Here is a 26,973-nt window from a genome sequence, read left to right as displayed (position 1 = left end):
TGTGTTATACTAAATATCATAAGGATCATGAGTTTGGTTGAAATTTGTGTTGTTGTTTCACAGAAGAAAAGTGATACGAAGGACACGATCATTAGTCAAAAATCGTCGTTTAAAGCTGTGACTCCTTAATGAGTCATCTAATTGTTTCGTTTGATGAACATTTTTATAGATCTTGTATTTATTATAATTTTTCCTGTTTACAGTTTCTACCTATCTATTATAGTTTTCGAGGTAATAGGCAAAAACGCTAAAAATTAGTCAAAAATCTGTATTTACTGGCAATACCTCCATAAGGGGTCATCCATTGGTTTCGGTCATAGAGGTATTTTGTAGATCTTGTAATGTTGCCCTTATCAGTTCCTATCGATCTGATATCGTTTTAGTGATAAAAGGCTTAAACATGAAAGTTCTTCAAAATTCGTCATTTAAGGACAATAATACTTCAAGGTGTCATCTAATAATTTTGGTGAAAATAGGAAGTAGGTAGATCTTGACACTGACTAACAGATTGCATGATATCCACAGACCTGTATTATAAGCCTACTTACATCCACCTAGTGCCTGTCTTTCAAACGCTGCTAACTTGCTGACTGTACTAAAAGCATATCGTACATGCAAACATACTCAGAGTCAAGGAAATATTTATCTCAGAATAGAGACATATGGAATCTCGAATATTCTACTATTTTTCTTAAATTTTGCTGCAGTGGGATTAGTTTGACTAAATGTTCTATGTCACGTAAATACTAGAAGAATACAATGGTGATCATTACTTCAACCAAATTCTAAAACTTTGAATTCAAAATATCAATTACTAGTATTAGATGATGATGAAATCAATTTTCTTTTATGAAAATAACATTGTAAGTATATAATTTAATCCACGGGAGGCATGAATATACATAAACATCTACAATTAAGAGTAAACACGACAGGATAGCTTTCAGTGACAGGAGATACCAGGGTACGATACTTAACAGAAGATACATGTACTTCACTCATTGACATTTGCAACTATTTGAGGCATGTATTATGAATAGATGTAAAAAAAAACTTCCCGTGGTAAAAGCAACAAAGGCTAACTTGGTGCCTGAATAGTAAATAAATTTAATAATAAAAATTGGGTTATTTTCGGGAAAATATCAGAATCATATTAAGTAGCTAAATCTAAAAGCCATGAAATATAAATCTTGGTAATGGAAGATGGTTGAAAATAAGTACAGATAATAAATAGCAGTTCTACAAATGCAAGCCCGTTTGTTTTGGATACCTTCTACACACATGTGTACATGTGAAAGGTACATAGAAACATATTGTAAGCGATACATTATCGTGTGAGAATAGAATAATCTATACAGTCACACACAAAAAAGATACCAAAGTTTGTACGATCGCGGAAAATAATTGAATTAAATTGGATTAAAAAATTACAGACAGTCTACCCTCTCGGTCTTAATGATAATATCATGGGAATTGGTAATATATCAAGAACCGATTCTGTTAACATTTTGGATATAGTTTCTAAAACTGTTCGTAAAAACCGTTCTCATGGTCGTAGAAAAAATCGCAATCAAAGAAAATTTCGGACCAATCATACCAATATTTCGGACCTAATTTCTATTTCAAAAAACAACGGCAGACATTATCTGTTAACAAAGCTCTGTTCATTACCGGTTAATAAGTTAAATAAAATTTTAGAGGATTGCAACACAATTTCATATAGCAGTCCTAAGTATGAAATCGTTCAAATTATAATGGCATATTGTTATTCTAAACTGTTTCCCAAAATTGATCGCCCTGAAGATCATAAAAAACAGTTTATTAAAATAAAGTATGTCAATAAAGGTTTTGATTTTGTAAATATTGCCGGTATTTTAACGACCATTCTGTTAAAGAACAAATTCCGGGATATTTTGATAATACTGAGCTCCCTCTTATTTGTTATATTTACAAGAAATCTACCCGGAAATTTGTGTTTAATCATAGCCAATTGTGTAAAGATGTTAATATCAGTGAAAATACACCTACTTCATGTAATTGCAGTAATTCCGAATACATTTATAGACCCATTTCCCATGTTATAACAGGAGATCTTAACATCGTTCAAGACCGAGAGTTAAAATCATTCCTTAGTAAAGGACCTAAATATCGTCCCCCGTCAATTATTAATTGGAATGAGTGTCGTAGTATCAACCACGACTCACTCCATACTTACTGTTTGAAATGGATAAAATGGGAAAAAGCTGACAAAAAATCTTTGGACTCTTTTTTTAAATCAGTAATGAACATAGTTGATATACGTATTCAACATTTTAAAGAACATTTTACTCTTAACAATAACCACAATAAACCTATTTCTCGTATCAAACATAAACTAAAAGAACTAGCCAAGGAATTTGTTTTTGTCCCGGCCGATAAAGCTGCTAATAATATTATTATTGTTTGACGTAAATTTTACATTGAGGTTCTGAAAAAAGAAATCACCAATTCACCAACATTCCAACTGACTCCATTTTCAGAAAACGACATCTGTAACAAACATAAACTTTTAGCTACCGCTTTACAAGCAGAACCAAATACAATGAAAGTCCCAACTATGTATTGGCTTCCGAAGCTACACAAAACACCTTACAAATATAGATTAATTTCGTCTTCAAGCCATTGTTCCACTACTAAATTGTCTATTCTTCTTACCAGTACACTTGGTACAATCAAAAACCTGATAATAAATTGTTCAAATAAGGCCTTCGAAAATAGTGGAATTAATTACTTTTGGAGTGTCAAGAACTCGTTGGAAGTACTTGATAAATTGCATGCATATATTGGTGATTTTGAATCTGTTCAAAGTTTTGATTTTTCTACCCTATATACCACATTGCCTCACATTCTCATTAAGAAAAAATTCACACACCTAATTAAATGGGCATTTAAAAAGTCAGAATGTGAATATATATGTTCAAACTCTTTTAGGTCATTTTTTAGTAGCAATAAACAAAAAAATTATGTCAATTGGACATGCTTTGATACTATATATGCCCTTGAATTTTTACTAGATAACATTTTTGTTCGCTTTGGAGATTCCGTATATCGTCAGGTCATCGGAATTCCAATGGGGACTAACTGTGCACCACTTATTGCGGACCTTTTTTTGTATTGCTATGAGTTACAATTTATGACAAAAATCAGCAAAGACCCATCGAAACAACATCTGATACACAAATTTAATAATACTTTTAGATATTTGGATGATATTTTGGCTCTCAATAATGACGACTTCAGTATGTATACTAAAGAAATTTATCCTGTTGAACTTACTTTAAATAAAGCTAATACTAACAATGACCACTGCCCTTTCCTCGATCTTGATATCTATATCATTAAAGGAAAGCTTAATACTAAAATATATGATAAAAGAGATGATTTTTCATTTCCTATCGTTAATTATCCATTTTTAGATGGTGACGTTCCCTTGTCACCATCTTACGGTGTTTATATATCTCAACTTGTACGATTCGCTCGTGTATGTAACAATGTTTTAGATTTTAACGAGAGAAATTTATGTATTACTGAAAAATTATTACACCAGGGTTTTCGATATCACAAACTAGTCAAAACATTTACTAAATTTTATCATCGGTATAAGGACATCATTCGTAAATATAGCTCAACATGCAGACTTCTTATACGTTCAGGTATTTCACATCCAATTTTTTATGGAAATATTCTTTATAAAGCACAAAAATGTCAGTATTCACCTCTGAAGCTAACAAAACCTTTAAATAGACTTATTAAGAAGGGATATAGTTACGATACTGTTGTCAGGTCATTAAAGATTGCATATTTTGGCGTTAATATTGATTCACTTATAGGGTCTTTGCATCGGCACTAAACACATTTATTTAAAAACCAGTTGTTGGCATGACACGGGTTATGTTCTTCTCATATATGTTATGATGGTATGATACTAAACCCCTAACGGGAAGGATTGTGCCTGATATTCATATGATGAAGACATAATCTTTCAATCAGTTTAATTGAAGTCTGGAGCTGGCATGTCAGTTAACTGCTAGTAGTCTGTTGTTATTTATGTATTATTGTCATTTTGTTTATTTTCTTTGGTTACATCTTCTGACATCAGACTCGGACTTCTCTTGAACTGAATTTTAATGTGCGTATTGTTATGCGTTTACTTTTCTACATTGGCTAGAGGTATAGGGGGAGGGTTGAGATCTCATAAACATGTTTAACCTCGCCGCATTTTTGCGCCTGTCCCAAGTCAGGAGCCTCTAGCCTTTGTCAGTCTTGTATTATTTTTAATTTTAGTTTCTTGTGTACAATTTGGAGTTTAGTATGGCGTTCATTATCACTGAACTAGTATATATATTTGTTTAGGGGCCAGCTGAAGGACGCCTCCGGGTGCGGGAATTTCTCGCTGCATTGAAGACCTGTTGGCGACCTTCTGCTGTTGTCTGTTCTATGGTCGGGTTGTTGTCTCTTTGACACATTCCCCATTTCCATTCTCAATTTTACCCTTAAAATATTATATTAAAAAGAAATTGTCAAACTCAACATTCGTCTACATCGTGACGTTTATCATTAATATGTTAACGAAAGAAAGTTCTTCAATATAATATATATAATATGTATATCACTTCAGAATTGTAAGAAAAATAAGACATTAGTATTCAAGTTGTTTATATTTTTTTGTGAAGCAATAACCCATTTCTGTGTTTGCATGCAATTGTTCCCAGCATGCATTTAAAATATACGTCGCTTTTAATCGCGGGTAATCGAGTAAATACTTATTTTGTAATGAAAGTCTATAATAAGGAGATGTGGTATTATTGTCAATGAGAAATTTATCCACCAAATGACGTCGATGTTACAACTATCGCTCGCCGTACGGCCCTAAACAATGAGCAAAAACCATACCGCATAGCAAGCTATAAAAGGCCCCGGCATAACAACGGGATAATTCAAGTTCAAAACAACAAACGAAAAACAAAAATGATATGCAGTAATAAACTTCACTTTTTATTAGAAATTAAATATTAATTTAAGAAAGATATCTATCAGCGAATTCCTACAACATCTTATTACAATATGCTTTTAAACCGGGGTTCTGGATTTGTATTATCATTTTTAATAATTAATGCAGTTTCCATTAGTCAATGTCTAATACAGTCGAGTGACATTTTTCAAAAAGACGATTAAAAACTGATAAGTTGTATTTTTATTTCAGTCGCGCATTGCAATTTTTCATTAAATCTAGGTAAAAATTCACATGATTTACAAAACTTAATGTAAATAAAAGTTTCGTATTATGTCTTTGTTTTAGTACTTTTTGAAGAAATTATCACAAAGTATCTCCCAAAATTATACTATAATGAAGAGCGTGTCAAAAGCAGAAGACAGAGACATGCGAAACTTCCTGTCATTGTTTAAAAAATGGAATTATAACGTTACATTGACGTTCAGTGGGAAAACCTTCATTTTGACTTGGTAACATTTTGGGGAGACACGGACAAATTGATGAAAATCAATGAATACTGGAGCAATACCTGGAAACTGAATGCTTGATTAAGCTTTAAAAAAATCACATTTCGGAAATAACATTTGTTTTATAATTTATTTACCTGTCACAAATTGAACTATATTAGATTTATATGGGAACAAATTGTGCAATGGGTCTTTTTTGGTAACATTTCCGGGAGACACAAAAAATGAGGAATAAAATTAAATTGGTGTATTATATGTTAAATGTAGATACATGTTCGTAAACTATAATAAAAACACTTTTTCCTTTTTTTTTATTTTGAGGCGACACAGCTGTTCTACAATTTTTGAAAAAGAAAAAAAAACAACGTCGAACTGCTGCCTGTTATATTTTTGTCTTTGAATTTTCAAATCTTACAGTATTACGGAATCATCGCTAAATTATAGAATAAAACATTTTATAATGTAGTCGCACTATCTAGGGCATAAATGAATAGTTGAACACGTAGGGTTCAAGACAAACCAGTTTTTATTTTTATTTAGATTCAAATGATGAATCAAGACAGTTTACTGTTTCATAATACATAAAAGTGATATGTTTTAATCATATTTGATGGTCAAATGAAAATTAGACCGATTACCTTGCGTAACGTCAGTATAAATGGCCTTTAGCCATCTATACGGAAGCTGTTGGGTATTCTTCACATACGCACGAAGCTTTATTCACTGTCCCCTTTCAAAACTCCATTCTCTGTACAACTTATGTTTGGAAACCACTAACGAGCCCCATTCAAACCAATACAAACTTACAGCTATCATCTCGGATATTTCCAGTCACAGACTAATTCTCAGACCGATTCGCATTTGAAAGATGAAAAGGAGAAAATGTCCTTTCTGAAACTTTCCTTTGCTAACAAATGTCTCGATGCAATCAACTTGGACAATATCCTTCATCATAAATCAGTTCACTCGAAAATATCTCCTCACTTTAAAGACCGGTCTGAACCTACCATCATCTTTTACCTATACCAAACCAATTGCAACTTTAATTTTCAATTACAAACACGTGTTGCAGGAACTCAATATTGACGACTTCAAGTCTAAACCTCCTGATTGCACCTGTGATAGTTCCCTATTCATATATAATACGGCTGGCCACGTTATCACTAGTGACTTGAACATTGTCAATAACACTTTTCTGCCAAAAAAGTGTTATCCAAAGGCCCAAAATATCGTGAGCCTTAATCCATCAATTGAAAACATAACTTCAAAATATTGATGGATTCAGTCCAGGATTATGCCGGGCAATGGGCTGAACGCGAAAAAGAAGACGTAGCTACTCTTTCCGAATGGGTTAAGGCTGTGATGTCGTTGATACAAATTAGAATTAATAAAACTGAATGGGTCTATGAATACACATGCTACAATGATCTTTAAAGGCCCAAATATTGCTAAGAATCTGTCCTACCTCCATGACAAATATTTTATAGTAGATACAAGTGTGGACACAGATCAGTGTGGATAGTATGATTGGATGTTTGACAGTGTTTTATATGACAAAAGGAGTTCTATGTTTTATGTTTTCTATGTATTAACTGTGTTGCACAATGACAACCAACATGAGCATTAGGGGTGTTGTTTATGTAATATTTAGTTTTGTACGTTCAACACGGGCATGGAAGAGATACTAATTGCATTAATTACCAAATGATTATGATAGAATATATATGTTCCACATCTTTGATTTTGGATACATTTTGAAGCTAGGAGAGGAACACATAATAGGTTCATTTTTTTCTTAATGTGATTTTTTTATATGGGAGATGGTATCTGAGAACATGTATTTCCTTACTATTTGTATGGTTCTATTTATATTACTTTGTGGGGAATTGTCAGTATCATAAGTAAAAGATTTCGGTTAAATGTGGAAATTGTTTCTCAGTTTAGAAGACATTTGATGTTTTTTAGTAATGACAATGCCTGACATGATGATTGGGGTTAGATGAGCTAGAAAGTGAATTTCTGTGTTATTTTTTATTGATTCTTTGATATAGTAGATACTAAAACTTTCCAAAGATTTGTTAGAGTACATACAATCTCAGTCTCTTTCCTCTTGCAATAACCAGTATTAAAACATTTTACTTTTAAACCGTTTGCACAAGTATTCCCCATTCCAAACTAAAAGATAAATTGAAAGAATTGGCCCTGCTTTGTTATATATAAAAAAAATGGCCAACGTAGATACAAGTATCTTGTCTTTAGGGAGGGATAAATCGTACTTTGTAATAATCACTCTGATTCAAACAAAAAATTCTCTTAAACTGACATTATCAAGATGCTTGATTTCTTGATTGACATGGAAATGGGGAATGTAACATATTTGTTACGTTTGGAGGACATGTCTTTCAACAAACGATCGGCATTACCAACTGTGCTCCTCTTCTAGGCTAATAACTTCACACAGGAGCTTCTTAGGAAGAATGAAAGAAACAAGCATTATTCTTTAACTTCACGTTGCGCTATAAAGATGATGTCCTTCACTAAATAAGTCAAAGTTTGGTGACTATGTTGAACGCATCTATCCCATCGAACGTGAAATAAGGGATATTTAATCCAATTGTGGACTTTCCATTGTATCAACATTCCAGCAGCGCCTGCATATGGAGTATATATCTCCCAGTTGATCCGATAGTCCAAAGCTTGCATTTACTATCGTGATTTCCTTGAAAGGGGGTTGCTGCTTACAAGGAAGCTATTAAATCAAGTGGTGAAGTTGTTCAAAATCATCCCTTCGAAATTTAACGGACGCCATCACGAATTGGTTGACCGATATGGAATATCTGTTTCACAGATAACGACGGATATTTTCCAGTTGTCGTAACCACAAACACGTCCTCTTTTCCTCGAATGTGACCTACCGAATTAGATTAATTTAATCACCAGATTTGTACTAACATAAGCAACACGACGGTGCAACAGGTGCAGTAGGGTCTGCCTACTCTTCCAGAGCACCTGAAATCGCCCCCGGTTTTTGATGGGATTCGTGTTGCTCAGTCTATGGTTTACTATGTTGTGTTTCGTCTAATGTTGTTTATCTTTCGATCTTTTTTCGCTTTTTGTCATGGCATTGTCAGGTTTTTTTTCGACTAATGAGTTTGAATATATAAGATATATTTCAGTCCTGGTAAAATGTGTCCGGGCAGACACAAATTTTTAGTATAAAAGAAAACAACGCATTTGCCTATCCTGTAATAAGCAAGAAATGGAAGATGAATACCATTTCTTCTCAGTCTGTCCATGCTATATATCATTGAGGGATACCTACGAGGGTTGTCCGTAAAGTTCCTGGACAAGCTGAAGTCTGCGTAAAAATAGCATTTCAGGTAAATTCTTTTTGCAAAATTGTAATCCTTAACTATATCCTAGTTCGGTTATATATCAATATTTGTCCAATTTTAAATGCGAAATAATAACACTTCCTTCATATAAATATAAGCAATAGGGACCCGGGGCACGGCGAAAATATCACATAACATGCAGGCTGGTGTTTTCATATTTTTGTAATTTTTTGTTTGAAAATCCGCCAAAAAATACACGAAACTTACATTGTGACGACGACAATAGCTTTGACGTTACATGCACCTGCTTAATTTAAATGGTCAAATTTTCGAAATGGCGAAGAAATCTCGATTTGAAGCATTGAATCCAGAATCGGCATCACTGAAAAAAAGAAAATTTACAGAAATAGTGGAGCAGCGGGCAGTTATAAAGTTTTGTGTAGACATCGGAAAAACGCCAACAGAAACACACAATTTCTTAAAACAGTCTGAGAAACATAGCAAAGTTAGTCGTTCATTGGTATTCAAGTGGCACAAAAGGTTTGGGGACGGAAAAGACAATTTGGAAGACGATGAACGGGAAGGTATGCCATCTTTCAGGGAATCAGATACGATAAAAGATGAAGTTCTGAACGTTATCAACAGTGACCGGCGACTAACAGTTCGCAAAGTTGCAGACAAATGTGACATTTCTAAGACTACAGCGCACCACATTTTAGCAAATGATTTAAATATGAATCGAGTATGTGCTAGATGGGTACCGCGACTTCTTACAGCAGAACATTTTACAAAAAGAATGGAATTGTCAAATCAATTTATTAAAAAAAGTTTCTCGTGGTGGCATACGATTTCTAGACAGAATAATTACAACAGGTACTACGATCCGGAAGCTAAACAACAGTCAAGTCAGTGGAAAACTGTAACTCACCGCCACCAAAGAAGGCAAAGATAACCAAATCAATGGGAAAAAATATGTTCATTCTCTTCATGGACCGAAAAGGAATGTTACTGACACATGCTGTACCCCGTGGCCAGACTGTTAATTCTGAATGCTACTCCAAGGTATTTAACATAATATTTGCTTTTAAAAATAATGAATGATCTTATATTAATAATTAAAACCTAAATAAAATGAAATAAACAGTTTAAGAAGGTGTTTATCAAAGAATAAAAAATAAATTATCAATCTTATTTTAATTTAGATGCAATACGATTAAAAGTCCGTTTATTTTGTACTTTCAGGTACTGAGGCGAGATTTGGTTCAAACGCCCTTATTTAGCAGCCAACATAGAGCAAGTGATATTACACCAAGTCAATGCACCGGCCCACACTTCTCTAAAAACTCATCTAGAAATTGATCTACTTGGATTCGAATGTCTGAAACATCCACCGTAAAGCCCTGACTTAGCGCCAATGGATTTTGCGGTATTCCCGCATATCAAATCTTTTCTCCGTGGACAAAGGTTCAACGATTTACCTGAACTAAGACAGGAAGTAATGAACTTATCTTTAAAATGAAAACAGAACAGTTTGAGAAAATATTTGATGACTGGTTAAAAAGATGTAAAAAATGTGTTGCTTTGAAGGAGACTACGTTGAGAAAAGTTAAAATGTTGACGTCGTCGAACGTCGGAACGTCGGAAATATTTGTTTGGGTGCTCCGGGTGAGAGTTTCTTTAATATGATTTTTTAATTGATGAAAATACGATTATTTAAGCAGGTACCGAAATAAAATTTTGTACACTTAATCAGTAATTCATGAAATTAGTTATACACTTGTTTTATTTATTTCGGACGGGTAAATAATATCTTATTGAGATTGTCCTCAAGCTTTACGGACAACCCTCGTATATACAAAAAAGCAATACTTATTAAATTGCAATCAGCTATAACACTGAGGCATATGACCATACTTTTGAATAGCAGTTTGCCAGTCATCATAAAAATCACCACAGAATATATTAATGATTGTCTTTTATTGAGAAAAATCTGCATAATTTTTTTTTTTTTTTTTTTTTTTTATATGAATCCGTTTTTGTTCATGGACATTAATAATTGTTTATCTATCAATACACACATATTTGTAGTCTTCTTTTTCGTGAGAATACTACTATCACTCTAATTTAATTATTATCAGTTAATTATTTCTATACTGTATGCCATTACTAGATATTTAATGTAAATGTGTTTGTGCTGATAAATATTGTCTATTGTCTATTAAAAGTCCGTGGTTACAGAATTTACTAATATTTTAGTCCGATGTCGGTAATTAATGTCCGTACATAAACTAGGAAATTAGATTTTTTTACAACATGTTTCAAATCTTATATATTTTTATAATTAAGTCATTTTCAGAAGAGCTGTAACGTTATACATTGAATTTGTAAATTTCCTAGGAAAATACAATCCAGACATATTTTACTAGTTATGGACTTAATTTTCTTGGAAAATATATCCTGGGACTTAATTTTCTACTAAAATTATGGTCATGAACTTCATTACATAGGGAAAGTATCATTATGTGGGCTAATTTTTCTACCGGACAGAATTTAGGCTGCCTTTGGTATCTTTCGTCTCTTTTTCAAAGAAATAAAATTCCATAAAAAATCTACCTTATACCATTTATCCCCGTTTCAGGTTCAGACGAGATAAGCTGACGATAAACCTTGTTTCGATTTCTTTTATGTTTACCTTTATCATAAAAGTAAGACGAGATACGAGTTGATAGAAATGGGTACGACTTGGTTGGTTCCGAGACGGAAAAGGTACGAATTGTACATCGATTCATCAAACATTACTACGTCGGCAATATTGCAATGTTGGATTTTGCTATTTTTGCCGTCACATTTGTTGGAGGACTTATAGCAGTTGTAATTTATCTCTACCCCGTAAGATTTAAATTTATTTGATAGCGAAAGTGTTAAAATTAGGGTCAAGTTATCTATCCAAATGCGTACTGAAATGACTAACACATTCTACTTTCAATTTGACAGGTTGGGACCATTTATCTATATATGGGATATGATACTCGTTTGTGGAGTAATGTCCCAAAAGAGTGTGCAATTTACAGTGCAAAATAAAATTAATTATTGAGAAAAGATAGAAAAGTGACAAAATGCTAAACAAAAGTGCTGATATTGTGATAATGGACTTAGCAATTTAAAGGCCTTTGATATATTAGGTAAACCATAGTCCATATAATTATGAGGTCTTGAAAAGCTGTTTTAATTATGACCCTGCCATAGCGGAGGGGCATTAAGTTTTACCCTTGTCCTTCTGTACGTCCGTCTGTAACAGTGGTTTGATTCTACCAGTGTACTTTATCCGGAGGAAGAAAATCCCCAGTGATTTTTATCCACCAACAAAAAATCACTAGGGTTTTCTATCCGGGTCCAGTGTAAAACATCCACCAGTCATTATAAGGTTCTAAAAAGATTTTTTTGAAGGGGAAATATATATAAAATGTGGCTTAATAATTTTTTTAGTGTATTTGAAAATTGCATAGTTGATTTATGTAAAAAGTGGAGAGTTTTCATCCAAGGAATGTTCACACTAGTGTTTTTGAACCAGGAATGATTACACTAGTTATTTTGTACAAGAATGATTGCACTAGTTATTTTATACCTGGCGGGATTAATTACACTAGTGCTTTAGATCCATTTAAGTGATTAGTACTCATTTTGAACACACGATAACACAATAATGCTTATTAACAAATGAGATTTAAATAATTTTTCTATGCAAATCTATAAAATCAGATGCTTTTAAATTGTCACTAATTGTAATATTCATATTTATTGGATTGCCAAAGTTTTTCCATGTATTTAATTTTCGGTCGACTTGGATATTAAATCATATCTTCTATGTCAAGATCAAAGGATGCTTCTGTAATTGAAACTTTTTGTAAGAACAAATCTGCTCTTTAAATTGGTGTGTATCAAGTTCAATGTCCTGATCATTGATAAAGTATTTTGAGTTATAAAAATATCCTCCTCATCATCATCAATATTATTTACTAGATTGACTGAGATTAATTAAACTGGTTCCTTGAAAATCATTTTAATTTTAACCCATTTATTTATGTAAACAATAAACCGGTCTAATATAAACAAAACAACGATATCAAGATCGACACTTTCACACTATTTACATCCAATATTCTCTTAGTGAAAAACAGTTATCCGGAATAAATACACGGCGGAATGAAATTACACTTACACGTCCGTACGTCCCAAAATTGGTTTCCGTTCTCTAACTTTAGTTTGCCTCAACCAAATGTTATGAAACTTATACACAATGATTATTACCACAAAACTCATATCAAGTTTGAATTTTGGTGGTGTCACTTTTACCGTCCTAGAGTTATGCCCCTTTACAAATAGAAAAATTGCTGAATTTTTCATGTCCGTTCAAGTTTGCCTCAACCAAATTTTATGAAATTTATACGCAATGCTTATTACCACAAAACTCAGATCAAGTACAAATTTGGGTAGCGTTTCTTTTACTGTTCTTGAGTTATGTCCCTTTATAACATTATATGCAAGCAGGGGAATCATCCATCTGTGTCCCATGGACACATTCTCCATTTTTTTCTTTCTGTGACGTCTTTCTACGACGTCATAGGAAGGCGTTGAAGAAAAAAAAATAAAAAAGCCTCTCAAGACTTCATAAATATTTGGACTAGGTAAACCATAGCTTATTTGTGAACAAATTACAAGCTTATGGCATTAGAGGCAACATAAATACGTGGATAAAGAACTGGCTGAGTGAAAGAACACAAACTGTCGTATTAGAAGGATGCAATTTAACATCAGTCCCTGTAGATTCAGGAGTACCCCAGGGCTTAGTCCTTGGGCATCTTGTGAATTAGATCAATGACTTGCAAGAAGACGTAAATGCTACAGTTCCCTCGTCTGTTTGGCAAACATCCTGAAATGGGATCAACCCATACAGCAGATAATGGACAAAGCAATATAACACTTGGACTTTTGCAGAGAAAAATCAGAATTTCATCAACAAAAGTGAAGAACCAAACTTATATTGGACTAGTTAAATCACAGCTAGAATACACCTCAACAGCTACAAAATAGAACAGATACAAAGAATCACCAAAATAATGATGATAAAATTAACCTTCCTGTTTGTAAAAATCCAAGAATCAACCTTACCCCCAAAAAATTGATTTATTGATTCCTTAACTTCCTACTATCACAGGAAAACAACTATGCAAATGACATTTATTATATTACTCTCCATTTACTCTTCACTTTCATGACCACTCATTTCTTCCACTCTTGCTCCCTGATCATGCTGATCAAAACCTTGTAAAGCATCATTAATATTTGTTCATCGGCATATTGCAATTGACCATAATACCAGAAGGGTGCTGACATGATATTTTCCAGCTTGTGACAAAATGATCTGATCTGCATTACGGTTTACCAACCCAATAGGTTTAAGAAACATATATTTGCTTTTTTTCGCCTAAAATGTGAAAATATTATATATTGATAAACTAAAAAAAATGAATTTATCAAGAATTACTATTTCAATATACAGGAATTTAAATTTAGTAGCATTCGTTCTGAAAATTTAAAGCAATTTTGACCTCAATGAATAAAACAAAGTTTTTGCATGGATTTTGTTTTAAATTTTTCCCAAAACACTCCGATGCAATTTAGTTCTCTTATCATTTTCTTTGCAACATCTGAGAACCTAGAAATTTAAATTTATACTGAAGTGTTTAGCATGAAAATATTAAGTTAAAATTAACCAACTGTATAGTGTACATTAAGGCAAACACCAATCTTCTGGACCCAGGTTTGAAAGCACAGTTCATTTTATAGTAAAAAACATTCAAAAAAGGTTAGCCAAAAATTTAGAAAGCCACATATCTGCTATTATTTTTTTTTATTTCAGGTAAACAAGACAATTATTATAAAAGTTGTATTCATGAATGTTTATTTTGTATATATTATTTTTAAAGGAGCTTCCAAAAACTACTTGGAATAAAACATTTTTAAAGAAATTTGTATGTAATGTAATAAATAGTTTACTTGTATGAATATGCTTCCTTTTGAGATCAAGTAAGATTGTCTGGTTTATGATAAGGAGGTTTCTTTGATTTCAACTTTAAAATAACACTATTCAGTCAAAACTGGTGTGATAAATCAATATCCTTTTGTGTTTTATTTTCAGCTATAAATCTGGAAATTTGCTCTTATTTCAGGGATCATCCAAGCCAAGTTCAATCCCTGGTCCAGATCCCACTACTAAAGAGTAAGTATAAATATTTAGAAAGTATCTGCAATCCTGGATATTGTACATGCAAACAACTTTATGATAATATATAAAAAAAATACTAAATGTTGCAACATAGAAAGGAAAAGTACTTAAACTGATAAATCTTGATATCATGACATCCTACATTTTAGTTACTTAAATTTCTATAGACTGTTTGTATATTTTATATAAATTTATTGAATATTATTGTTTGCATCTTAAGAGATGGTAATTTAGCAGACATTAAGAGGGCTGGGAGTCTTCATGAATTTCTATTGGATATTCACAAGCAGTATGGGCCTATTGCATCATTTTGGATGGGACAGCAGTTTGTGGCAAGTGTTGCCTCAGCTGATCTATTTAAAGAACACCAGAACGTATTTGACAGACCTCGTAAGTTAATTTACTCTAACTGATTAATAAGTTTCTGTAGACAATACTATATTTGACAGACCTCGTAAGTCAAGCGACTCTTACTGATTAATAAGTTACTGTAGACAAAACTGTATTTGACAGACCTCATAAGTCAAGCGACTCTTACTGATTAATAAGTTTCTGTAGACAATACTATTTTTGACAGACCTCGTAAGTCAAGCGACTCTTACTGATTAATAAGTTACTGTAGACAATACTGTATTTGACAGATATCGTAAGTCAAGCAACTCTTACTGATTAATAAGTTACTGTAGACAATACTGTATTTGACAGACCTCATAAGTCAAGCGACTCTTACTGATTAATAAGTTACTGTAGACAATACTGTATTTGACAGATATCGTAAGTCAAGCCACTCTTACTGATTAATAAGTTACTGTAGACAATACTGTATTTGACAGACCTCGTAAGTCAAGCGACTCTTACTGATTAATAAGTTACTGTAGACAATACTGTATTTGACAGATATCGTAAGTCAAGCAACTCTTACTGATTAATAAGTTACTGTAGACAATACTGTATTTGACAGTCCTCACAATGCTGTATTTGACAGACCTCGTTAGTCTAGCCACTCTTACTGATTAAGAAGTTACTGTAGACATTACTGTATTTGACAGACCTCGTAAGTCAAGCCACTCTTACTGATTAATAAGTTACTGTAGACAATACTGTATTTGACAGACCTCGTAAGTCAAGCCACTCTTACTGATTAATAAGTTACTGTAGACAATACTGTATTTGACAGACCTCGTAAGTCAAGCGACTCTTACTGATTTATAAGTTACTGTAAACAATACTGTATTTGACAGTCCTCACAATGCTGTATTTGACAGACCTGGTAAGTCAAGCCACTCTTACTGATTAATAAGTTACTGTGGACAATACTGTATTTGACAGACCTCGTAAGTCAAACCACTCTTACTGATTAATAAGTTACTGTAGACAATACTGTATTTGACAGACCTCGTAAGTCAAGCCACTCTTACTGATTAATAAGTTACTTCAGACAATACTGTATTTGACAGACCTCGTAAGTCAAGCCACTCTTACTGATTAATAAGTAACATCAGACAATACTGTATTTGACAGACCTCGTAAGTCAAGCCACTCTTACTGATTAATAAGTTACTTCAAACAATACTGTATTTGACAGACCTCGTAAGTCAAGCCACTCTTACTGATTAATAAGTTACTGTCGACAATACTGTATTTGACAGACCTCGTAAGTCAAGCCACTCTTACTGATTAATAAGTTACTTCAGACAATACTGTATTTGACAGACCTCGTAAGTCCAGCCACTCTTACTGATTAATAAGTTACTGTAGACAATACTGTATTTGACAGACCTCGTAAGTCAAGCCACTCTTACTGATTAATGAGTTACTGTAGACAATACTGTATTTGACAGACTATGTAAGTCAAGCCACTCTTACTGATTAATAAGTTACTGAAGACAATACTGTATTTGACAGACCTCGTAAGTCAAGCCACTCTTACTGATTAATAAGTTACTGTAGACAATACTGTATTTGACAAACCTTGTAAGTCAAGCCACTCTTACTGATTAATAAGTTACTGTAGACAATACTTAAATCTTTTAAGTGGTATTTTGTGTCAGAGGTTAAAAATCTAGTTGAACAATGTTAGCAGAAGTGAAAAAACATCAAACATGATTTATCGTCCATTGTAATAGTTTCATTGTAAATGTAATTGTAATCTGTATAGGTATAATTTTTACAGTACCAAGAACTTGCCTTTTTTCAGACAATCAAATGAAACTTTTAAATGATATTTTATAGCTGAGTTATTCAAGCTGTTTGAAATTCTGATTGGACCAAAAAGTATTCAGTATGCAAATAAGCAAGATGGTAGGACAAGGAGAAAGAATTATGACGAGGCATTGACTCATGATGCTATTAAAAAGTACTATGAAACATTTCAAATTGTAAGTAAAGTATTTAGTGGCATGTAAACATTACCATTTTCATTTCATCCAAGTACATGTAATATAAGCTTGGTATTTTTGATAGAGGTGCATGTTATTTTGACATCAGTGTGTTACTGCAATAAATAATATAGTCTTCAGGGATACCAAGTTCCCAGTAGTGTAAACTTTATTTACATTTTGACCTATTCCTCCATCCAATCATAGATGTTTAACTGATAAATAATTCTGTTGTATGAGTTGATAAGATACTTCTTTTTGTTAATAGATAGCCAATGACCTATCCAAGAAATTCTCATCACTTGTGAAGGAAGAACACATAGCGCTCAGTCAGTACATGAGTGCATATGCACTTAAAGTTGCGTTGTTGACTTTAATGGGTGACACCTTCAAGGATGACAAAGAAGTTTTAGAATTCAGGAGATTGTATGATATTGTAAGTATAGAAAAAATGAATTGAATAAAATTGTCCTTAACCATCTTCAATCCTCAGATTTATACAGTCTCACATCTTGAAAGATAACAGTTTTCTTTCTTATAAAGAAATATGCTGGTACTGTATTGATTGTGGGGATTGTGGCCTCATCCTTTTCTGAAAAAAGGGCCCAGTTAGGGGCTTATTAATGAAGTTATCACTAGTTTAGACAAGCACACTTATTTTTCTAAAGATTTTGATGTAGATTTATTGCTCAAATGTTGTCAAATAAGAGGCAAATAGTAATAGTTCATTTTCACATATAAAAAAAACATACTCAACCAATGCATATTTTTTTCAATGTTGGAAAATTAATTCCCCCCTTAAACATTAATACCTATGGTCAACATCAAAACTGGATACTAAACTGGATACCAAACAATTTGTATGATTTTTTTATTCAGCCATGCTGGATATATGTGATCACTCTGGATTAGGAGATGGTGCAAAATTCTAAGTTGAAGACATGTCATGAAAATAATTATGTGTTTCTATGACTTACAGAAACTTTATACACCAATTTAATCATCAACTGCCAAATTTTAATATATTATTTGTCCTTAAATTAAGAAAAGGTTGGGCGAACAACTTCTTTATATTAGATTTACACTTGCATATAGTTCCTTTGTAAATCAAAATTTATATTAAATTGCCATTTATTAATTTAATGTGGAAAATGTGATTTATCAAATTTATGCAGTTGATAAGAATAATGAAAGTGTTTTATCAGTATTTTATGTTCCTGTAAGCCATTGAATAAAACTTGATTCAAGATGTGTATTGATATCAGAGTTGATTCCCACACTTATTTTGAAATGCTATTATTCCCATTCTTGCATTAGGCAAATGAAATTATTGATACAATACCAGTATGATGGACAGCTGCCCTGATTTTCAAACAATTACACTCAATGGTGTAAGTATTAATTGGATTAAACTCCTCTCAAATGCAGTCTTAATTGACCACAGTTATATTAATATATCATGACAGTTGATAATCATACTGGTATTGAGGTCAAGAATTTGTGTATTCAATTTATTACACATCTAACTGAATACACAAAATCTTGACCTCAATATAGTTGTAAAATCAGTGTCATAATCATCTGACATAAGTTAATAATGAAGGTCTATTTAAGTTACAATTATCAGTAATTTGGTTGAATCAATAAACACAATTGCATAACTCTTACCTGAGCATTTTCTGCAATTTATTTGTTTATTCCCCATTATATTGCTACTCAACAGTAATTGGAATTATCTCAGCATTAGGTATTTGTACATGTTTATTTGAATACAGGAAATGTATTTTTTTCCTTAATGAAGAATGAACACCAATTTAGATAAAAGTTAGTTACTATGCCCCACCGTAGCGGTGGGGGCATTAAGTTTTACCCTTGTCCGTCTGTACGTACGTCCCAAAATTGGTTTCCGTTCTCTAACTTGAGTTTGTCTCTACCAAATGTTATGAAACTTATACATAATGCTTATTACCACAAAACACAGATCAAGTTTGAATTTTGGTGGCGTCACTTTAACCGTTCTAGAGTTATGCCCCTTTATAAATGGAAAAATTGCAAAATGTTTAGTTTCCATTCTCAAACTTAAGTTTGCCTCAACCAAATGTTATGAAACTTATACACAATGCTTATTACTGCAAAACACAGATCAAGTTTGAATTTTGGTGGCGTCACTTTAATCGTTCTAGAGTTATGCTCCTTTATAAATGGAAAAATTGCAAAATTTTTATTTTCTTCTAAATATCAAGTAATTTTTGTCGAGCCTGCGACTTTTGTCGCAGAAAGCTCGACATAGGGATAGTGATCCGGCGGCGGCGGCGGCGTTAGCTCACTTCTTAAAAGCTTTATATTTTAGAGGGTGGAAGACCTGGATGCTTCATACTTTGTATATGGATGCCTCATGTTACGAAGTTCCGTCAGTCACATGTCCAATGTCCTTGACCTCATTTTCATGGTTCAGTGACTACTTGAAAAAAAAGTTTAAGATTTTTTGTAATGTTAAATTCTCTCTTATTATAAGTAATAGGATAACTATATTTGGTATGTGCGTACCTTGCAAGGTCCTCATGCCCGTCAGACAGTTTTCACTTGACCTCGACTTCATTTCATGGATCAGTGAACAAGGTTAAGTTTTGGTGGTCAAGTCCATATCTCAGATACTATAAGCAATAGGTCTAGTATATTCGGTGTATGGAAGGACTGTAAGGTGTACATGTCCAACTGGCAGGTGTCATCTGACCTTGACCTCATTTTCATGGTTCAGTGGTTATAGTTAAGTTTTTGTGTTTTGGTCTGTTTTTCTTATACTGTATGCAATAGGTCTACTATATTTGGTGTATGGAATGATTGTAAGGTGTACATGTCTAGCTGGCAGGTGTCATCTGACCTTGACCTCATTTTCATGGTTCAGTGGTTATAGTTGAGTTTTTGTGTTTTGGTCTGTTTTTCTTATACTGTATGCAATAGGTCTACAATATTTGGTGTATGGAATGATTGTAAGGTGTACATGTCTAGCTGGCAGGTGTCATCTGACCTTGACCTCATTTTCATGGTTCAGTGGTTATAGTTAAATTTTTGTGTTTTGGTCTGTTTTTCTTATACTGTATGCAATAGGTCTACAATATTTGGTGTATGGAATGATTGTAAGGTGTACATGTCTAGCTGGCAGGTGTCATCTGACCTTGACCTCATTTTCATGGTTCAGTGGTCAAAGTTAAGTTTTTGAGTTTTGGTCTTTTTTTCTAATACTGCAAGCAATAGGTCTACTATATTTGGTGTATGGAATGATTGTAAGGTGTACATGTCTAGCTGGCAGGTGTCATCTGACCTTGACCTCATTTTCATGGTTCAGTGGTCAAAGTTAAGTTTTTGAGATTTGATCTTTTTTTCTAATACTATATGCAATAGTTCAACTACATTTGGTGTATGGAAATATTTTATGATCTATATGTCAGTCACGCAGGTTTTATTTGACCTTGACCTCATTTTCAAGGTTCATTGCTCAGTGTTAAGTTTTTGTGTTTTGGTCTGTTTTTCTTAAACTATAAGCAATAGGTCAACCATATTTGTTGTATGGAAGAATTGTTAGCTGTACATGCCTGCCTAGCATGGTTCATCTGACCTTGACCTCATTTTCATGGTTCATTGGTCAATGTTTAGTTTACTTGGTTAATGTTAAGTTTATGTGACAGTTGTAATAAAGCTGTATATTTAGGACTATCAACATAATATCAATGATTAGTAAAGAAGGCGAGACATTTCAGCGTGTGCACTCTTGTTAAAATTGGAGTTATCTTCCTTTGTCCAAGATTATAGTTGAATCAACTACAATCAATGCTTTATACAATGCAATGTTTAATTTTGACTTCCACTGATAAAACACAGATCAAGTTGAATTTGGGTAGTGTCACTTTAACCATTATTGAGTTATGCCCTTTATAAATCGAAAGATTGCAAAATTTTTAGTTTCCATTCTGTAACTTAAGTTTGCCCCAACCAAACATTATGAAACCTATACACAATATTCATTACCACAAAACTAAGATCAAGTAAAAATTTTTTGTTTCCGTTTTCCAACTTTAGTTTGCCTCAACCAAATGTTATGAAACTTATACACAATGCTTATTTCAACATAATACAGATTAAGTACGAAATTTGGTGGCGACACCTTTACCATTCTTGAGTTATGTCCCTTTATAAACATAAAAATTGCTGAATTTTTCGTTTCCGTTCTCTTACTTTAGTTTGTCTCAACCAAATGTTATAAAACTTATACACAACCGTTCTAGAGTTATGCCTGTTTACAAATAGATAAATTGCTGAATTTTTAGTTTCTGTTCTCTTCTTAAGTTAGCCTCAACCAAATGTTATGAGACTTACACACAATGCTTATTACGACAAAACTCAGATCAAGTTCAAATTTGGGTAGCGTCATTTTTACCGTTCTTCAGTTATGTCCCTTTATAACTATATGATATGCAAGCGGGGGAATCATCTGTGTCCACATGTGGACACTCTCCACATTTATTTATTTTTGTTGTTATTGAGAAAGTGCATTTTTTATGCCTCTTTCTGGAAATTATTAAGCCAATTATTATTAATGGCATATAAAAAATATGCTACACATTTGAAGATTTCCCATATCATTCTTGTCAAAATCATTGAAATTCAAATGTTTCTAAAAAAAAAGATGTAAAAAAATCTGAGTCTTCAATTGAAATACCAAAATAATTTGCATCAATATTGCAAAATTCTCAAGCTTTTGGCAATAGAATAGAAATTTTACAGTGAGATTATGGAAATGAAGATAACAAAATAATTATTGAAAGTATGGTCAGAAAAATATCAGACTAGCTACAAAATTGGTTGAATCACAACATCCATGATGCTTTTATTAAAATTTTTGCGGTTGTACAATGGTACCATATGGCAAAGTTGTTGTCCCAAGACATTTGGTTTCAAGACAATAAATTGAGTATAGGTGTATGGATCTCTATGAAATGTACCACAAGGTTCCATACCTAAAGAAGAAGGTTTGGATTGATTTTATGGGTTATGGCCTAAACCGTTCGGGAATTAGGGGCCAAAAAGGGGCCTAAAACAATACTTTTCTAATATTTGGTATAAATTGCTTATTTTTTGTCAATGACCACTTTCAATGGGAATGAATTCAAAGTCTTGAATTATTGGGTTTTTTTAATGTGCTGAATCTAACCATGTATTTAGATTCTGGATTTTGGGTCTCGTTTTTAAAATGGTCCACATTGAGGTCCAAAGAATCAAGAACTATTCTTTATTTGATTTTAACAAAAATTCTTGGGGTTCTTTGATATGCTGAATCTAAACATGTATATAGATTTTTGATTGTGGGCCTTAAGTTTTCAAGTTGGTCCAAATGTGGGTCCAAAATTAACTTTTTTGTTTGATTTCATCAAAAATTGAATATTTGTTCTTTGATATGCTGAAAATAACCATGGATTTTGATTTTGAATATTGGACCATAATAGGTAAATGTCCAGTTTCAATTTTTTTATACGACCACAAAAAAATTTTGTGGTCGTATATTGGTATGACATTGGCATCGTCGTCGTCGTCGTCCGAAGACACATTGGTTTTCGCACTCTAACTTTAGTTTAAGTGAATGGATTTCTATGAAATTTTACCATAAGGTTCAATACCACAAAAGGAAGGTGTGGATTGATTTTGGGGGTTATGGTACAAACAGTTAAGGAATTAGGGGCCAAAAATGAGCATTTTTGTAACTTCCAGACATAACTTAGTGTTAGTGTATGGATCTCTCTGACATTGTACCACAAGTTTCCATATCACAAAGGGAATGCTGGGATTGATTTTGGGGATAATTGCCTCAAAATTTTAGGAATAAGGGGCCAAAAAGGGGCAAAAAACAAGCATTTTTCTAGTTTCATGACAATAACTTGTGTATTAGTGTATGGATCTTTATGAAATTGTACTACAAGGTTCCATATCACAAAGGGAAAGCTGGATTTGAGTTTGGGGGTAATTTCCCAAAACGTTTAGGAATAAGGGGCCAAAAATAAGCATTTTTCTAGTTTCCAGACAATAACTTGTGTTCAAGTGTATGGATCTTTCTGAAATTGTACTGCAAGGTACCATACCACAAAGGGAATGCTGGGATTGATTTTGGGGGTAATTGCCTCCAAATTTAAGGAATTAGGGGCCAAAAAGGGGCAAAAAACAAGCATTTTTCTAGTTTCATGACAATTACTTGTGTGTAAGTGTATGGATCTTTATGAAATTGTACTACAAGGTTCCATATCACAAAGGGAAAGCTGGATTTGAGTTTGGGGGTAATTCCCTCAAAATTTTAGGAATTAGGGGCCATAAAGGGGCAAAAAAACAAGCATTTTTCTAGTTTCAGGACAATAACTTGTGTGTAAGTGTATGGATCTTTATGAAATTGTACTACAAGGTTCCATATCACAAAGGGCAAGCTGGATTTGAGTTTGGGGGTAATTCCCTCAAAATTTTAGGAATTAGGGGCCATTAAGGGGCAAAAAAACAAGCATTTTTCTAGTTTCATGGCAATAACTTGTGTGTAAGTGTATGGATCTTGATGAAATTGTACTGCAAGGTTCCATATCACAAATGGAAAGCTGGGTTTGAGTTTGGGGGTAATTGCCCTAAACGTTTAGGAATAAGGGGCCAAAAATAAGCATTTTTCTAGTTTCCAGACAATAACTTGTGTTCAAGTGTATGGATCTTTCTGAAATTGTACTGCAAGGTACCATACCACAAAGGGAATGCTGGGATTGATTTTGGGGGTAATTGCCTCCAAATTTAAGGAATTAGGGGCCAAAAAGGGGCAAAAAACAAGCATTTTTCTAGTTTCATGACAATAACTTGTGTGTAAGTGTATGGATCTTTATGAAATTGTACTACAAGGTTCCATATCACAAAGGGAAAGCTGGATTTGAGTTTGGGGGTAATTCCCTCAAAATTTTAGGAATTAGGGGCCATAAAGGGGCAAAAAAACAAGCATTTTTCTAGTTTCAGGACAATAACTTGTGTGTAAGTGTATGGATCTTTATGAAATTGTACTACAAGGTTCCATATCACAAAGGGCAAGCTGGATTTGAGTTTGGGGGTAATTCCCTCAAAATTTTAGGAATTAGGGGCCATTAAGGGGCAAAAAAACAAGCATTTTTCTAGTTTCATGACAATAACTTGTGTGTAAGTGTATGGATCTTGATGAAATTGTACTGCAAGGTTCCATATCACAAATGGAAAGCTGGGTTTGAGTTTGGGGGTAATTGCCCTAAACGTTTAGGAATTTGGGGCCAAAAAGGGGCCAAAAATCAAGCATTTTTCTAGTTTCCAGACAATAACTTGTGTTCAAGTGTATGGATCTCTCTGAAATTGTACTGCAAGGTACCATACCACAAAGGGAAGGCTGGGATTGAGTTTGGGGTGGTGAATCATAAGGGGGTTCAAAAAATTTGGGGGGGGATTTTTTTTTCCCTTTTTTTTCTTTAAAATTTTCCATTTCAAGTTGGTTATTTCTGATTTATATATAAAGGCAAATAATAATGATATGGTTTGAATAAGTAAATTAAAAAAATTTAAGTTCTTAGACCACATTCATTCTGAGTCAGAAACCTATGCTGTGTCAAATATTTAATCACAATCCAAATTCAGTTCTGTATCAATCTTGAATGTTGTGTCCATACTTGCCCCAACTGTTCAGGGTTGGACCTCTGCGGTCGTATCAAGCTGCGCCCCAGTGGAGCATTTTATTTAAGTTCATAGACCAATTTCATTCTGTGTCAGAAACATATGCTGTGTCAAATATTTAATCACAATACAAATTCAGAGCTATATCAAGCTTGAATGTTGTGTCCATACTTGGCCCAACTGTTCAGGGTTCAACATCTGCAGTTGTATCAAGCTGTGCCTTGCAGAACATTTTATTAACATTTGGGAGGTGTCAAATTAACTGACTGGTTCTCAAACACCACCTTGTCAGCCAAAAACTACTGCCAGCTTGTATTTATTGCTTAACCAAAAAAAATAGAATGTGTAAAAAATATGCATTGTTCAAATTTAACCGCTTTCAAACTATTCAAAGAGCGATAACTCTAAAGCATTAAGGGAAAACTTGGGTTTCTACCTTTGTTTGTAGGAAGTTAAGACTTCTGGTAAAGTCCAAAGGTTGCCAAATGGCAATGGTATATTAAAGTGGAGATGCTTCTATCCTTTGATTATTGTTAAACTTACAATTGACACATCTGTAAATGATCGACACAGTGGAATTGCTCACAGGGATTCCCTGAGCAAAATTCCAGATACACTTTGAGATAAAACGCTGGAAACAAAGTATGTGAGCTTGTGTGTACGACCTAACATCAGACGTTTACACGACCTTTAATTAAATAAAGCAAAAGCAACAACTTTTTGGTAGATATTATACTATATCAAAATTATTAGAAAGTTACGTGTTTTGACAACTGTCAAGGTACAGATCCAGGTAGATAATACTATATCAAAATTATTAGAAGGTTACGTGGTCTGACAACTGTCAAGGTACAGATCCCCAAAATAGGCCTGAAGAAATCATGAAGATCCATTATGTTGCTTAATGAATTCTTATTTTAAAATAGTCAACAGACAAAAATATGCATTTCCAAAAGTCCTATTTTGATGCTGATATTTTCTTAAAACTCTTTAAGGAATTCACTACTTATTTTGTAAGTCTAAATTATGGTCTCTTTTATATTTTGTGAGTTATAAGGGTGAAAATATAAAAAAGTTGGACTTTTACATTATATGCACATAACTGCATCTGAATTTTGATTTTGTTTGGCAGTTACAAGTAACACTATGTTGAATCCTTTTAAATGAAGGTCTTGTTCAATTTCAGGCTTGGTTTGAAACAGAAAAACAATTAACAGATGTACCAGAACCTGACAGTCAACGCATGAAAACTTTTAAGGATGGTAAAAAAGTTACTAAAGATATTTCATAATGTTAATGACACATAGAAATGTTTGTAATATCATATGATTATCAATTGATTAAAACAGGTAACTGTAAAGACTAAAAGTAACAAAATGGTCCCTGCAGTTAATTTAGTTTAGACATATTTCATATATCTGAAATTATTGTCAAATTTCATATACCGGTCATTTGTATTCATTTTTTTTTTGTGGATTGAGGGAAACATTGATTTTCGTTGATATTAGATTTGACGGTTTTGCAAAAGTCTTATAGAAAATTAATAAAGTTGAAAATTTAAATTTGCAACAAAAATTTGTACACTGCAAATAATTATGAATCTACTGTAATTCCTTTATTTTTCCAAATATAATTTTTAAAAACTGTTTTCTAAATTGATTAGCATTTCATCTTCAAGTGCTGTCATTATACGCATGGGATCGTATAATGGTATGATGTCGTCTGCGTCATCGTCCGAAGACACATTGGTTTCCTGACAATAACTTTA

At 33.1% G+C, this 26,973-nt stretch overlaps 1 protein-coding gene and 1 long non-coding RNA gene across 26 annotated transcripts in view; one reads left to right on the top strand and one right to left on the bottom strand.

Moving 5' to 3' along the window:
- Positions 1–26,973, top strand: part of LOC127731028 (cytochrome P450 20A1-like) — a 249,664-nt gene that overhangs the window by 180,871 nt on the left and 41,820 nt on the right. For 8 of the 25 annotated variants that reach the window (XM_052239799.1, XM_052239798.1, XM_052239797.1 and 5 more), the window contains exons 2-4: positions 17,353–17,498; positions 17,767–17,934; positions 26,392–26,467. In XM_052239799.1, coding sequence (XP_052095759.1) covers positions 17,836–17,934; positions 26,392–26,467 — 175 coding nt within the window. In that variant the 5' untranslated portion in view covers positions 17,353–17,498; positions 17,767–17,835. Of the gene's footprint in view, positions 1–11,614; positions 11,724–15,064; positions 15,115–15,340; positions 15,511–15,565; positions 15,575–15,695; positions 15,703–15,948; positions 15,959–16,087; positions 16,111–16,164; positions 16,175–16,228; positions 16,239–16,292; positions 16,303–16,444; positions 16,455–16,508; positions 16,519–16,572; positions 16,583–16,636; positions 16,647–16,700; positions 16,711–16,764; positions 16,775–16,828; positions 16,839–16,892; positions 16,903–17,020; positions 17,031–17,352; positions 17,499–17,766; positions 17,935–26,391; positions 26,468–26,973 lie in introns of those variants that run through there. The other 17 variants (XM_052239774.1, XM_052239800.1, XM_052239801.1 and 14 more) reach the window with 17 other exon arrangements.
- Positions 15,840–17,085, bottom strand: LOC127731036 (uncharacterized). Its single transcript, XR_007995424.1, has 3 exons — positions 17,028–17,085; positions 16,172–16,299; positions 15,840–15,955 (listed from the first exon to the last, which is right to left on the bottom strand). It is a non-coding gene; the product is annotated as an uncharacterized LOC127731036 (long non-coding RNA).

Source organism: Mytilus californianus, unplaced genomic scaffold (genome assembly GCF_021869535.1).
Source record: "Mytilus californianus isolate M0D057914Y unplaced genomic scaffold, xbMytCali1.0.p SCAF_2, whole genome shotgun sequence".
NCBI lineage: Eukaryota > Metazoa > Mollusca > Bivalvia > Mytilida > Mytilidae > Mytilus > Mytilus californianus.
Note: the sequence above shows the minus strand (reverse complement) of the source record. Positions and strands in the feature narration are given on the sequence as shown.